The 12,892-nt window shown below is 48.3% G+C and overlaps 5 protein-coding genes across 5 annotated transcripts; 2 read left to right on the forward strand and 3 right to left on the reverse strand.

Moving 5' to 3' along the window:
* Positions 1-471: 471 nt before the first annotated feature.
* EV420DRAFT_1621636 (catalase) lies at positions 472-2,305 on the forward strand (the record flags this gene model as incomplete). Its single annotated transcript, XM_060475718.1, has 6 exons — positions 472-1,164; positions 1,216-1,329; positions 1,382-1,531; positions 1,580-1,928; positions 1,975-2,100; positions 2,154-2,305. The coding sequence occupies 6 exons, from the start codon at positions 472-474 to the stop codon at positions 2,303-2,305; spliced, it is 1,584 nt and encodes a 527-aa protein (XP_060328340.1).
* A 302-nt stretch (positions 2,306-2,607) lies between these two features.
* On the reverse strand, positions 2,608-6,963 carry EV420DRAFT_1558006 (sulfate transporter family-domain-containing protein). The gene is made up of 18 exons (XM_060473718.1): positions 6,826-6,963; positions 6,437-6,759; positions 6,219-6,382; positions 5,981-6,162; positions 5,887-5,925; positions 5,640-5,833; positions 5,329-5,578; positions 5,232-5,278; positions 5,092-5,182; positions 5,012-5,044; positions 4,861-4,961; positions 4,721-4,808; positions 4,574-4,662; positions 3,986-4,522; positions 3,865-3,930; positions 3,691-3,813; positions 3,037-3,630; positions 2,608-2,981 (listed from the first exon to the last, which is right to left on the reverse strand). The coding sequence occupies exons 1-18, from the start codon at positions 6,861-6,863 to the stop codon at positions 2,929-2,931; spliced, it is 3,012 nt and encodes a 1,003-aa protein (XP_060328341.1). The 5' UTR covers positions 6,864-6,963; the 3' UTR covers positions 2,608-2,928.
* Positions 6,964-7,697: 734 nt separating this feature from the next.
* EV420DRAFT_635862 (uncharacterized protein) lies at positions 7,698-8,356 on the reverse strand. Its single transcript, XM_060482884.1, has 4 exons — positions 8,210-8,356; positions 8,081-8,162; positions 7,905-8,026; positions 7,698-7,854 (listed from the first exon to the last, which is right to left on the reverse strand). The coding sequence occupies exons 1-4, from the start codon at positions 8,234-8,236 to the stop codon at positions 7,777-7,779; spliced, it is 309 nt and encodes a 102-aa protein (XP_060328342.1). The 5' UTR covers positions 8,237-8,356; the 3' UTR covers positions 7,698-7,776.
* Positions 8,357-8,444: 88 nt separating this feature from the next.
* EV420DRAFT_1766075 (uncharacterized protein) lies at positions 8,445-10,556 on the forward strand. Its single transcript, XM_060480863.1, has 4 exons — positions 8,445-8,841; positions 8,895-8,919; positions 9,707-10,324; positions 10,346-10,556. Exons 1-4 carry the CDS (start codon positions 8,477-8,479, stop codon positions 10,394-10,396), a joined length of 1,059 nt encoding a protein of 352 aa, XP_060328343.1. The 5' UTR covers positions 8,445-8,476; the 3' UTR covers positions 10,397-10,556.
* Positions 10,557-11,032: 476 nt separating this feature from the next.
* EV420DRAFT_635871 (uncharacterized protein) lies at positions 11,033-12,608 on the reverse strand. The gene is made up of 3 exons (XM_060482885.1): positions 12,048-12,608; positions 11,367-11,988; positions 11,033-11,309 (listed from the first exon to the last, which is right to left on the reverse strand). Exons 1-3 carry the CDS (start codon positions 12,371-12,373, stop codon positions 11,193-11,195), a joined length of 1,065 nt encoding a protein of 354 aa, XP_060328344.1. The 5' UTR covers positions 12,374-12,608; the 3' UTR covers positions 11,033-11,192.
* Positions 12,609-12,892: the final 284 nt, after the last annotated feature.

The raw sequence follows: 12,892 nt of genomic DNA on the forward strand, positions 1-12,892 counted from the left end.
GGATGGTCGCGAATTCGCGTGATCATGACCGAAGTTTAGCATCAGCCCAGTATTAGCTCAGGAAAAGTATTTTCAAGCCAAGTCAAGGCTGGATTACTGCGTGTCGGTAAATCGGAGCCCGCTGACTGTTCGTGGACGTATTCCGGGACGACAAGTACCCAAGACGAACATCGAAGACCGAGAAGCGAAAATCTGGGGTAATGGTGGTCGCCCGGCTCTCACAGTCGCAGACATATGACCCAGGGACTCAATAGATCAGGGTGGAAACGGAGTACAAAGTACGAAAGCAAGCTGTGGAGCCAATCACATCAGAGGGATATGACGGGAATGCGATCACGTGTGTGGATCTCGCAGTGATGCGTCATACTCAGTTCTTCCTCCACAGCTGACTAACCACGGGATCGACCAAGAATGGGCGATTTATATAGTGTAGACTGGCCCACGACCACTTGTTTCCCACCTACCACCATCATGCCTTCTAAGCAAGTCTTCTCGACGCCCGACAACGCTCTCTACACCACCTCCAACGGCGCACCCGTCTCCGAGCCGTACGCTGCACAGCGAGCAGGTATCAATGGCCCTCTGCTGCTCCAGGACTTCCACCATATCGACCTTCTCGCCCACTTCGATAGAGAACGTATTCCTGAGCGTGTCGTCCACGCCAAGGGCGCAGGTGCTCACGGGTACTTTGAAGTCACCCACGACCTCTCGGACATCACGTCGAACAGTCTCTTGACGTCGCTAGGGAAGAAGGTGCGCGCGACGGTCCGCTTCAGTACCGTTGGCGGTGAGTCTGGTAGTGCCGACACTGCTCGTGATCCACGAGGCTTTGCTATGAAGCTTCGCACCGACGAAGGCAACATGGACTGGGTATTCAATAACACGCCCGTTTTCTTCATTCGCGATCCCGCCAAGTTCCCGCACTTCATCCATACGCAGAAGAGAGACCCGCAGACGCATCTCAAAGATCCAGATATGTTCTGGGATTATCTTGGTCAGAACCCAGAGAGTATCCATCAAATCATGATTTTGTTCAGTGACCGTGGGACGCCTGATGGTTTCCATAACATGCACGGATATTCGGGCCATACCTTCAAATGGTTGAAGGAAGACGGCTCGTTTGTATACACGCAAGTTCACGTTCGCGCCGATGGTGGTTTCAAGGCGAGTTTAGCTTTTTCTACGATTGCGCACATATTCTAACTCTGGTTCCAGAGTCTTGACGATGCAACCGCTGGCAAGTTGGCTGGGTCCAACCCTGACTATGGTATTCAAAGTATGTTCGAGGCCATCGAATCTGGCAATTATCCGTCATGGACTCTATACGTCGTATGTCTAATCTGATTGTTCATCAAATTTCTCTTCTGACTGATGGTATCAGCAAACGATGACGCCTGAGCAGGCTGAGAAGTTCCGCTACAATATTCTGGATCTCACCAAAGTTTGGCCGCACAAGGAATTCCCGCTTCGCCCATTCGGCAAGCTGGTCCTGAACGAAAATCCACAGAACTACTTTGCTGAGATCGAACAGGTATGTTAGCATTTAGTATAGTTATTCATCTGCTCAATTTTTGACCAGGCCGCGTTTTCTCCGTCGCATCTTACTCCTTACATCGAACCTTCGGCAGATCCAGTTCTTCAGTCGCGTTTGTTTTCCTACCCCGACACTCACCGTCACCGACTCGGCACGAACTATCAGCAGTTACCTGTTAACGCGCCTATCGTGCCCGTGGCGAACTTCCAAAGGGATGGGCCACAGACTTTCGTCAGTCAAGGAGCAAGACCCAATTACCAGAGTAGTATTAGTCCATTGAGTTACAAGGGTAGAAAGGCGACGCTTGATGGGCATGTGAGGGATCAAGATAGGATTGCCAAGCATGAGAACTTTATCGGGTCGGCCTACAGGGACTTACATGAGATTAACGAACGTGAGTGCGAGACGCTTTTTGAGGTACCTTTTCTTACCATCCGCAGTGGACTTTGAGCAGCCTCGTGCCCTGTGGGCCAAGGTTTGGAACGACCAGCAACGTGAGGCATATGTACAGAATGTCGCAGCTCATTTCGGTAACGTCAAGAGCCCTGAGGTTAAGGCTAGACAACGTGAGTTTACCAAAATTTGTAGTTCTGTCTCGTCTCACATTAAAACCTTCTAGTCTCTGTATGGGCGGCCGTTGACCAAGGCCTGTCTGACCGCATTGCTAAGGCAATCGGCCATCCATCTGTCAAGCCTCTTGCCTGCAAGCCCGCGAACGAGGCAGTTCAGTTTAAGGCAAACATTGGGTTCGCGGCTAAGCAGAGGTTGTAAACGAAAGCTAGGATGAAATTTGTACGATTAGAATACAGTGTCGAGATATGCATGTAAAATCACAAATCATTGTAGTGTGTACTTCGTGAATTCGCTTTGTATGTCAATGACCGATGGAATGTTGAAGTTTCAAATTGTCAGTATCGAAAACACACCTGACACGACTTATAGCTTGGTAAATCGAATCAAGATGCTTGCGGAACTTGATACTGTACAGTACCTTTCATTTCAATTTCTCCGTTATCCTTGAAGCTATTGACATGCACTGAAAAGTTGGAGTCTCTCGCAGCACTTAAAATTTACTCAGTACAACATCTAAAGTATTGTCGTGGAATGTCAGTCGCGCCAAACACAACCTGTTATTCGACCCTGGAAGGTTTCCATCGAGTGGAAGAGCAGTTGTCGTCCGATAATTAGCGTTTCAATAAGGTAATCGCACGGTCCATAATCCCGTTACTGTGCAAGGCAGATAAATTGTGTGGTTACATATTTATGCGATAATCTGATAGCAAGAAAGATAAAATCAAATCTGCGTGGTGACAACATTGCTTGTGTGTTTGCTTGTATCCATCCGATCCCTGAAAAAAAAGACGAAAAAAAATCTAAGTATATGTCTATATAGATCATTGCCTTGTAGCCAACGCGGCCAGCAAAATGTCGTAGTCGATTTTCGCCGCTAGGAGCATGCATGAGTATCGTGACCCTAACAAAGAGATGAAAGGGCAGCTTACATTTTAAGATAGCCTCAACGAGCTGTTTCGCAAAGATGGGCTTCTCTTCTTGCATCCGTCCCAGCGCCTCCCGGCCCAACTTCCATAGCACCACATCCCTCTCCACAACCATAGTCGCATTTCGTGGCATATTCGACAGAGCCGAGAGCTCACCTGCAACAGTTCCCGATACCATCGACTCTTCAATATGTGGTGGGTGGGTGTAAGTCTCGTTGTTATGAGAAGAACTCTCCAGGCCCGTGTTCGAACTCCAAGACTCAAATGCATATGAAGCCCGCAGAACGCCTTTCTCGATAATATACAACCCATCTGGCAGGTCATTCTGTCGCCACAAAACATGTCCAGCGGGATAGCATACGCGACTGAGGTACGCAGGGAGGGGGCTAAGGTCAAGACTTGTGTACGGCGACAACGCGCGGGACAGTGTAGGTAACGGTTCACGTAGAGGGTGATTGGGAAACTCATGCGGAGGCATCAGATGTCCGCAATCACGTCCGGACGCGGGCTCTCGAAGAAGTCTTGGCGGGGTGCCTCCAAGAGAAAGTGAAGGGATTGACGCTTGGTCATGACTGGGTGGCGTCGAGGGGTAGAGCTCTGCAAAAGAATGAGTGAATTTAGCTATTGGCACGACTGCGTAGGCGACATGAATCTTACCATTCGCGATGGTCCGGGAACCTGCGTCGTATAGATGGACGATCCTCGGAGACCCAAGCATACTGAGACCCAGCCCGCTTTCGCTATAGTCCGCAACATCGGCGTCTTGTCGACCAGGAAGTACTAAGTGATCTCGTGAGTCCGGCAAAATCGGGGACAAAGAAAACCCCATACGAAATGGAACACTCCTAGCGACCTTTTGAGCCTTGAACCAGGCTTTCAGATACGCGTTTTCTGTCCCTAGGAGGGGAGTTAGCATTGTATGCCAAGAGACTATGCATCGAATTCGACTTACATTCCATGGCATCCCCGAAAGTATCGAACACTTCCACCTTTGAACCTATCCCGGCTTCCACGGCTCCCGGCGCATCCTCTGATTCCGCTTCGTCGCCAAAGAAAACATCCAGCGCCTTTCCCACAGGCCCCTCTCCCCTTCTAACACCACACATCACTAGACACACGCCCTTCTTCTCCAACATTCTCCGTACCCTTACGAGTCCTTCAATAGCACTCATGTCAACACCGGCCACATGAGTAAGATCCAGCACAAGGAAACGTATGCCCGGGGTTTCGACCCTGTCCCTCGTGCTTCCATACCCATCATCCTTCTCGAACGCCCCACCCAGTACTCTCCTCACGCCCTCTTCAACTTCCGTAACATTCCCGAAGAACATGAAACCACCTAACCGCATAACGCATGTCTGCTTTCCAGACACCTCCCTGATGTAGGCTCGCTGCACACTTGGCCTTCTCACTGTTGACGGCGCCGTCGACCCGGTGTGTAGCGCGCGAATCACACTCAGTCGGGATGTTTGGATGACGAAGAAAAGACCTGTAGGACAAGTTTAGCCGAGTTCGCCGCTAAACAAGAGAAGCGACGCACAGCAGACAATGATGCCGAAAAGAACCCCAATAACAAAGTCCCACACCGTCATACAAACCATAATACTGATAATAGTAATGTACTCGGACCTATAGAACGTTGATGTGATCAGGGATCGAAAGGGAAGCATACTGGACATTCAGTTACCGGCTCACGCGTCCTCTGGTGTCCCATATTGCCTCCTTGACCAGATCGATACCAAGCACGAATATCAATGCTCCGACGACCATAACCGCTATGAGTCAAAGTTAGCCGCCCGATCTGGGGTAAAATCTTGAGGCACCCACGAATGTATCCGACAAATCCCGTACCAATAGCCAAAAGGACGGCCGTGGCAGCTGCCAGAAGAAATCCAGAAATACGAGTGGTGCCTCCGACACGATAAAATCTACCCAGAGTCCACAAGCAGTCACGGATTCTCACTGTGCAAGTACTCACAGTAGCGTGTTGACGTAAACGAGATAGTTGGGTCTAAGTTAAATCAGCGAGAATTCTCCGAAAAGGAAATTCAGACGAACACAGTTCCTATTAGCCCAGCAAAGAGGTTAGAATAACCGTGTGCAACAAGTTCTTTGTTAGTATCGATGTCATCCTCGTTAAGGGATATGGCTGTTCATTAAGGTTCAGCAAGTGACCTAGCGGAATTCATCTGACTCACACAGTGCCGGAACATTCAGAGGAGGATGTAAGATGTTAAAGAACAGGCTACACAAAAGTAAACAAACAAGCGCAGTCGGTCGTGTGATACCACTTACAGCGCGAATTGCGTTGGTAAGGTGTCCCAGAGTGGTTTGAAACGGACTTGCGTGAAGTCTGGGGCAAAGCTGAACGAGTATCTCGAAGTTGAGCGCAAATTGCACCTACCAAAATATCCATAGAACTTATACCATCCTGCCTCATTACCGCTCTGTACGTCGAAGACCCATCCGTTTTTTCTCAAGACATCCATGGGTATTCCCGCAGCCAAGACCACTACGTAGAAGATGACGGGGATCGCAATAAAATCTGGTCACAAGAATGGCGTCAGTTTAATGTCCGGTCAGTCATCTGACGATGCGGTACTCACAACCAACAAAGATGCCAGAGTTAGCTTCTCCGTCGCCACCTTTGTGCATTTTCCCGTAAAGCCACATCCCCACTCGCAAGAAAATTGCGAGGAACAGAGGTACTCCCCATAAGATGATGTTGTGTAGAGATGTAAACATATGAGGAAGCGGAGTGGACGTTGAAGTGGATGTCAGGGAAAGAGAAACTTCGAGCCTAGACGAGATGATCGCACGCAGTTCTATATGTAGAAACGCGTAAAAACGCACCCTGTTTCGACTAGAAAGGCACCAACGCCTCCAATACACCTGAACATGGGATCAGTCTGGGAACGGCGTGATCTCAGGTGGTTACGAAACATACCCGACGAGAATATGTCTCGGGAAGAAACCAATAAGGGTGCCGAGCTTCAGATATCCTAGCAGAAAAAACGCGATGCCTGTCAACACAGAGCTTAAGGCATAGGACACTAGCGTTGTGGCTAATATTTCTGTGGGGGACGAGAGATCCGCCGAAATTGACAGCGCGATCATGTGAAAGAAGGGCTGAACGGGGGTCTCATCGTCAATGGAGCAAAAGAAACAGGGCGAAGGCGACTTACGACCACTTCAATCATCATGCTGCCGTTGGCACCTGGGAACTGACTTGCTCCAAGGGTATAGGTTAATTGAGCGGTTAATGTCGAAAGGAAAAACATGGATACGCCTATAGGCGCCATTTGGTACTCGTCAAAGACGCCTGAAGCTGGAAATATAATCATTCCGTCTAGATATTGCCATGAGCAGGAGGAGTAGTTAGTTATACATGAAACACACGAACACGAGACACCATCCAGGATGTTTAGAAGGCTCCCTAGAATGACGGCGGGGATGCTTTTGAGGGACGTCTGGACAGTTTCAAGCAAGAAAACAAGAACGCGGGGTTGTCCTTGGGATATACGGCTAGGCACTTTTGGAATTGAATTACGCAGAGATTGTGCAGCGGGGGTTAAAAGAGAAGTTGTCTCATTGGGAGACGCAGGAGGGGATGGGGTGTAGGTCAAGTCAACCTCGTCTTCATTGCTCGAAAGCTGAACCGTTTTCGCGCGAATGGACATCTGGGTATGAGCAACTGAAGGGACGGATGAAGGACCGGGCAGTAACCTTTATATATCAAAAAAAATGTAAAACGTTAACCATGGTCTTGTGAGCAGCTTCTATTACCCTCACCCTGCGCGTGAAAGAGGCGACTCGCCATTGAGCGACATTATGACCTGAAGACCTGCGCACGCGCACGTTGGCAAGCAGATGATGGCGAATGAACGTAAAACTCGGCAGTATTTAACTAGAGAAGGTACGAAAGGAAGAGCTCTGCAAGGGGGCGTCGGCGAGCACGTTCGAAAGGTAAGAAATTGTCAGTACCTGTATACAGGATACCCGGAGGCGCACTGCACTCATTCCCGGAAGAGTACGGTAATAGATAACTTATCTCTGCGAGTGAGATGGCGGGAATAACCCAAAAAGGGGGTCCTCTTCAAGTTGTAGCCATTTCGATCATGATGTCATTCCGTATTTCACTCCATTTAGGGAGCAGCGACTAAAACATTCTTCCTCGTCAAAATTTGGGTGGAAATGAGCTGTAGGATATCCCGCAACTTAAATTTTAGCCAGGGAAGTGACTGGAAGAGAGATGATAAGAGTTGATAGCAAATGTCCTGTTTCGGACAAGTATGACATGACAAATTTCGCAAATTGCAAATATATTCGAAATAGTTAGGGCCTGGCGGCCTGGCCTAATAGTTACGCAACTAGTCACATTGTCACGCTTCTGCTCGATGTCGAACGCAACGACAATCTGCCCAACATTAATTTCAGCATCAAGAAGAACTAGCCTGTGGCAACTCTTCTTGCATTTGGCGCACCATCAGTATCTAAAACCTGACAAGATGCACCTGGACGACTTCGCGCCGCCGACTGATTCTCTGCAGTTCAACGCGTCTTGCGACGAAGTCCGAATGCTTTGAAGAAGCCCTTGCATGCGACATAGTCAAGCATTCGTTAAGTGGATTTCCGAATGGCATTCTCATTATTAGAAGAAACTAAATCAACAAATGATTCTTGTAGACACAAGCCAACTTCGGCGAGTCATGTCCGCACTCAGACTACCCTTCCCTGTGTCGACTACGGTACGGGTTCGAATGGCCCGTCTTCGCTGTCATTCATGGATACTCCGATCATCAGTACGTTAAAAGTCCAGCCGTTGTGTTAAATATGTTAAATGAAGCTGTGGTGAAAACGTGGTCACCCACCTGTGTACTGAGCACACAACCTTTCAACACGTCGATGATCTGGTTGGTTGTATTTCTAGTGCAGCATCTGGCCGAACGACAGCTAACGTTCCTCTGATGCCACACTAACATTGCAGTGCATGCTACATATACGAAATCAATCAAGTTACAGCATCTAGATACAAACGAGGTCAAACCTTTGGCTGTTAACCGCATATCGGAGTTTTCAGGTCGCAACGTCATTCGGTATTCCGACTTCGAGGTTAAGTAACATCTGATCTACCATCACCATTAGTAGGCCCAAGGGCGTAGTTGATGACACTCACACGGTTCGTCCGCTCCAATGAGATCATCGACGATCATGAAGCTCTCTGCTCTTGTTAGGACGAACGGTGGACACCGCAAAGCCGCAAACCCCGTGTTGACGCCTGCGACAATACCCTGATCTGCAGCTTCGCTAGTTCCGAGTCCTATTAGACTTGTAACCGATCCCTACATGAGCAAGCGTCGATGTAAGGGGCTTGTAAAACTGAATTTGAAATCATATACAATATGGTTAGGACTTTGCCGTTTAAGACTTGTTTATTGGCGCAATGCGTTTCTTCTCCTGCGCCTCTTTCCTTTACGACACTCTGCTTAACAGCGAGAAAAAACCTCCAGTACACTTGCAGAAACCCAACCGCTTCGTACATGGCGTTATCGAGACCGTGAAGTTTACTATGGGTATAGGAGTTTGGTTTGAGGTTATCTCACAGGATCATGGCAGAGATCGTCTTCGTGCCCTTCAATCGTGCCATGTTACCTGTATCGAACACCATCGCTCAAGCCAGGGGACCATCTGCCATGAGCTGGTCGTCGTTTATATACAGTCGGGCAATGACGAAGAAGTACGGGCAGGAAAAGCAGACTCGAGAGTTATGGTGATTGAACGGTTCAAACAGAGGTCGTCGTCTACAATGTCAGTATCCACAGTCAATTCTTGTCATTGCACTGTTGCTAACTAGGGTCAAGTGAGTGCATAAGGCATTCAGTGCAAGTAGTAGTAGTAGTAGTAGTAGTAGTCGTCGCACTGGCAAACCGTCCCTATCAAGGGAACAGCCAATGTTTTCTACGCCGTTGTTGACAAACAAGTCAACATCGTAGACCGCGAAGAACCCATGCCGCTGTGAACATCGTTGGTTTTCCGGACCAAACGCATCTCACGGAGTTGGATGACTTCGAAGGGACAGGATACATATGTGATTAAACTAGAACCCATGCCGCTGTGAACCTACTAGAAGACCCCACATAGTGACGGAGCATAAGGTGATCCAGGTGCGACATAGCGAACGAGTTTTCTGAGACATTTCCAGTAAAATTGAAAAGGCCTCCAACTTAACGTTGCACTAGCAACACTACATCCATCCAATGATGAGCGAAAGGTGTCAGCCGAGCCTCGCATTGCGAGAAAGGTCCGAGGAACCGTTCGGGTTCAAGAATATGTCACATCATTGAAATAATGATAGCGGGAAAAGTTACGGTCGCAGTGACCTCCTGCAATCACAGAATAAGGGCAAAGAACATTTGCAGTGCTCATTAACGCAAAAATTGAGGAAGCATGGCAGCGAGATGTGATCCAGGTGCGGGATAGCGAACGAACATTCTGAGACAGCGAAAAGGGGGTCTAAAATGTTGCGCCAGCCCAATATGCACCCTTCCAATGATCAACAAAAGGTGCTAGCCAAACTTCGTGTACATGTTGCGAGCACATGAGCTAGTGGAAGGCGAAATAAAGAAAAAAGAGGAAATTGATGGTGGTGGTTATATTCCTTATACTTGTACAAGAGTGCAACTCGGGAAATGCTGACCTTATCACTATTGGAGCCGACCTCAAGGATGCCTGTCCTGACATCAACTCGAAGTACGGTCTCATCCAGAAATTTGATATACCACTTGGGAAAATGGACATAATCCATTGCGCTTCTCTTGGTCTCTCTATCATGCAGAGTGCAGAGAACTATAGTACCCTATACCATATGTGCCATTGGTCTGCGGCACTATTTTTTCATACTGCAAGGTCCCTGTGCATGGGAGACGACTCAGATGCATGTCTTATTGAGCATGGGCCCTTATATGCAGACCGTAGAAAGGTAGCATCAGTGCGTCTTGTTACGGACAATTGTGCTCTGCTTCCCGGTGGTGCACTCACTCTGGATCACATCCTCAAGCAAGTCCATGTTGGGATGATGAAGGAGGGGATGACCCAGGGATTTGTAACCGCGTTTGAAACAACTTTTCGAGCCGACATCGAAGCGATGGACAAAAACCCAGAGCTGAAGAAAGCACCGGTACGACAGATGCTCCTTATCAGCAACACAATGTCTACGACTGTCCGGGGTAATCTGGAGAAGGCAGACTCCTGTGAAGATCGGGAGCATAGGGTTGCAGATCGGGAGAGGGAGGTTGCGGAGAGGGAGCGGGAGGTTGCAAAGAGGGAGCAACGGCTCACACGTGCATTTGAGAACCTGGAGTGAGCTTGAGGAGGTCACTCACCAAAAGTTGGGCCAAGTGGACTGAGTCTAACTTGGATTAAATTGTATCGGAAGGGATATAGCTTCTTTACAAACTAGGTAGATACATCATTTCTTGCTTTCTATTGACCTACAGCTTTGACAGCTACTGTTAGAGATAGGCATAAATCTAAGGAAAGTGAATTCCTGAATGGTGTTCTTATTATCAAAAGAAACTAAGTCAACAAATGATACTTGTAGATACAAACTGACTTCGACGAGTCATGTCTTCACCGCTGGTACACTCAGGCTACCCTTCCGGGTCTGCGTTGACTACGGCGCGAGTTCGAATGGCCCACCTTCGCTGTCATTCATGGGTACTCTGATCATCAGTACATCAAAGTCCAGCCGTTGGTGCCATATTTAGGTGGTGCTAGCATTCCTCATGCAATCAGCTCTGTGTCTGTAGTAGTTTCAAACGTTGCACAACCTATTTCTGAACGTCAGAGCTGTAAATGAAAAATTGCAAGTCTTACCCTCTGAGATGGACATGACAGCCTGTTCAATAAAGCGACGTATGGAATCCTCGTCGCGTAGAAATTCGGTGTCCTTGGGAGAAAAATTGTATCGTTGTCTTCTCAGGTTGCGAGAAACACTAGACGTACTGATTCTACACCATCGGGACGTTCATGGCGCATAAACTTCATCCAGTCTTTATCATGGGTGATCGCAACGTCTGCAATTGGAATCAAAGACACCCGTGATATCAGTCAGACAAGACTCAAGGTAAATCAAACTGTTCACATTTTGGAGAATATACTCATTTATCTTGGCCGATGGATTGTAGACCTTTATCTTCGATTACCTCAGCCTCTTGCGAGAATCTCTCTGGGTCTTCATCGTCATCAGAGGAGTCAGCATCATCCTCGCTATCGTCCTGTCAAAAGGAATGACCATCAAGCATCGCCAGAAAGCGAGGAAGATATAACATCACCTCTGCACCTTCTCCGTACATATCCATATCTTCTACTGGTGCGCTATAGCGACTATCGATGCCATATGGAACCAACGGAACGATCAGAGGACCTTTCGTCTTGCTACCATCGATCGAAAAAATCTCCACAGCACCAGTTGTCTTGTCTTTGAGCAGTTGCTCCTGGATCATCGGTTTCTCTGGCACAGATATTGAGTATCCACGGAGAAAAATTGCTTGATTAGGATCCATCGTGTCCTTCCGATGATTACGGCGAGAAGGTCCCGTCTGAAACATCCATTCATGCGAGATCGTTCCTCCAACCTCGGCTGCTCCAACGATAGAGAAAGGCGAAGATACAGAGCTATGCGTAGGAGGATGAAAGCATACCGCTTCCCATGAATGAGATTTGTCACATCCTGTGACGAGGTATAGAGATCCATTACGCATCTCTCGGCCCTGCTCACCATTGAGATACTGGTACCAATATTGGGCATACTTCTTCGCGTACTTGTGAAGTTTAGCCTGAGCAGATTGATTGACATCGTAGCGTACGGCACCGTCTGGGAGGACTAGGGCGGCGCCTTGAGTAGAAGAGCAAGAGAACGTGAGACCAACGCCTCCGTCGACGCCGGAGGTGAGACTATCAGTAAGGATATAATTAATACACTGGCAGGTATATGCAACGCAGAGAATACTCACGCCCCTCCAGCGGACGCAGTTTGTTGTATACCAGGCGTAGTCAATGTATGATGCTCTGGGTGTAGTTCTTGTTCTCGAGCGGAAGGACCAGAAACCTCCAGAGGCTCGAAGATAGGGGGCACGCGGCCCTTGTTGATAGGATCATCAGCGGATGCGTAGACATTGAAAAGGTAGGCGAACGCTCCGCGAACAGTGATGTATCCAAGATCGCCCACGCAAATTCCTTTGTCTCGACAACGGAGAGGAAGGCTGAGGTCCGAGTCAGGGAACCATAAAGGAAAGCCGTGATGGTGATCCAGCATTAGAGGGATGTAGGTGTGTGCCATGAGGGTAGTGAGTGAAGAGAAGAGACAGGGAAGATGCTCAAGGGAATCGGGCTACTGAAGAAGCGCCCAGAATGTTTCGGTTCGGAGAAACAACGGCCTCTGGACTGAACTGCGAACACAGCAAGCCATACCTTCACGCACTGTATGATTTAATAATCCCAGCTGATCTTCTTCCGACAGCGTAGGTTCTTCGTGGAACCAAGAAATACGAAAAGAGCATACTACCTTGCCCTCCGTTGTGAGTTAACAGGTGTGGTTGAGCCCTAGGAGTCGCGGTCAGGAATCAGGATTAAAGGGGGGAAGTAGGTGGGTCGCGGCGGGAACGTACCTGAGGTGTCGCGACCATACACTCAAAAGAGATTTTCATACGCGTCAAGATGAGGAAGTGTATCAACTAAGTATTATTTATATAAATCACCACGAAGTCAAAACAAGAGACTCTAGACAAACATACCGTACTTTGGCTACACCCTTCCTCTCTTAAGCATCGCAGAATGCTATGGCAAGCTCATGGGAGCT

This window comes from Desarmillaria tabescens (genome assembly GCF_030435595.1).
Source record: "Desarmillaria tabescens strain CCBAS 213 chromosome Unknown EV420scaffold_29, whole genome shotgun sequence".
In the NCBI taxonomy this organism is placed as follows: domain Eukaryota; kingdom Fungi; phylum Basidiomycota; class Agaricomycetes; order Agaricales; family Physalacriaceae; genus Desarmillaria; species Desarmillaria tabescens.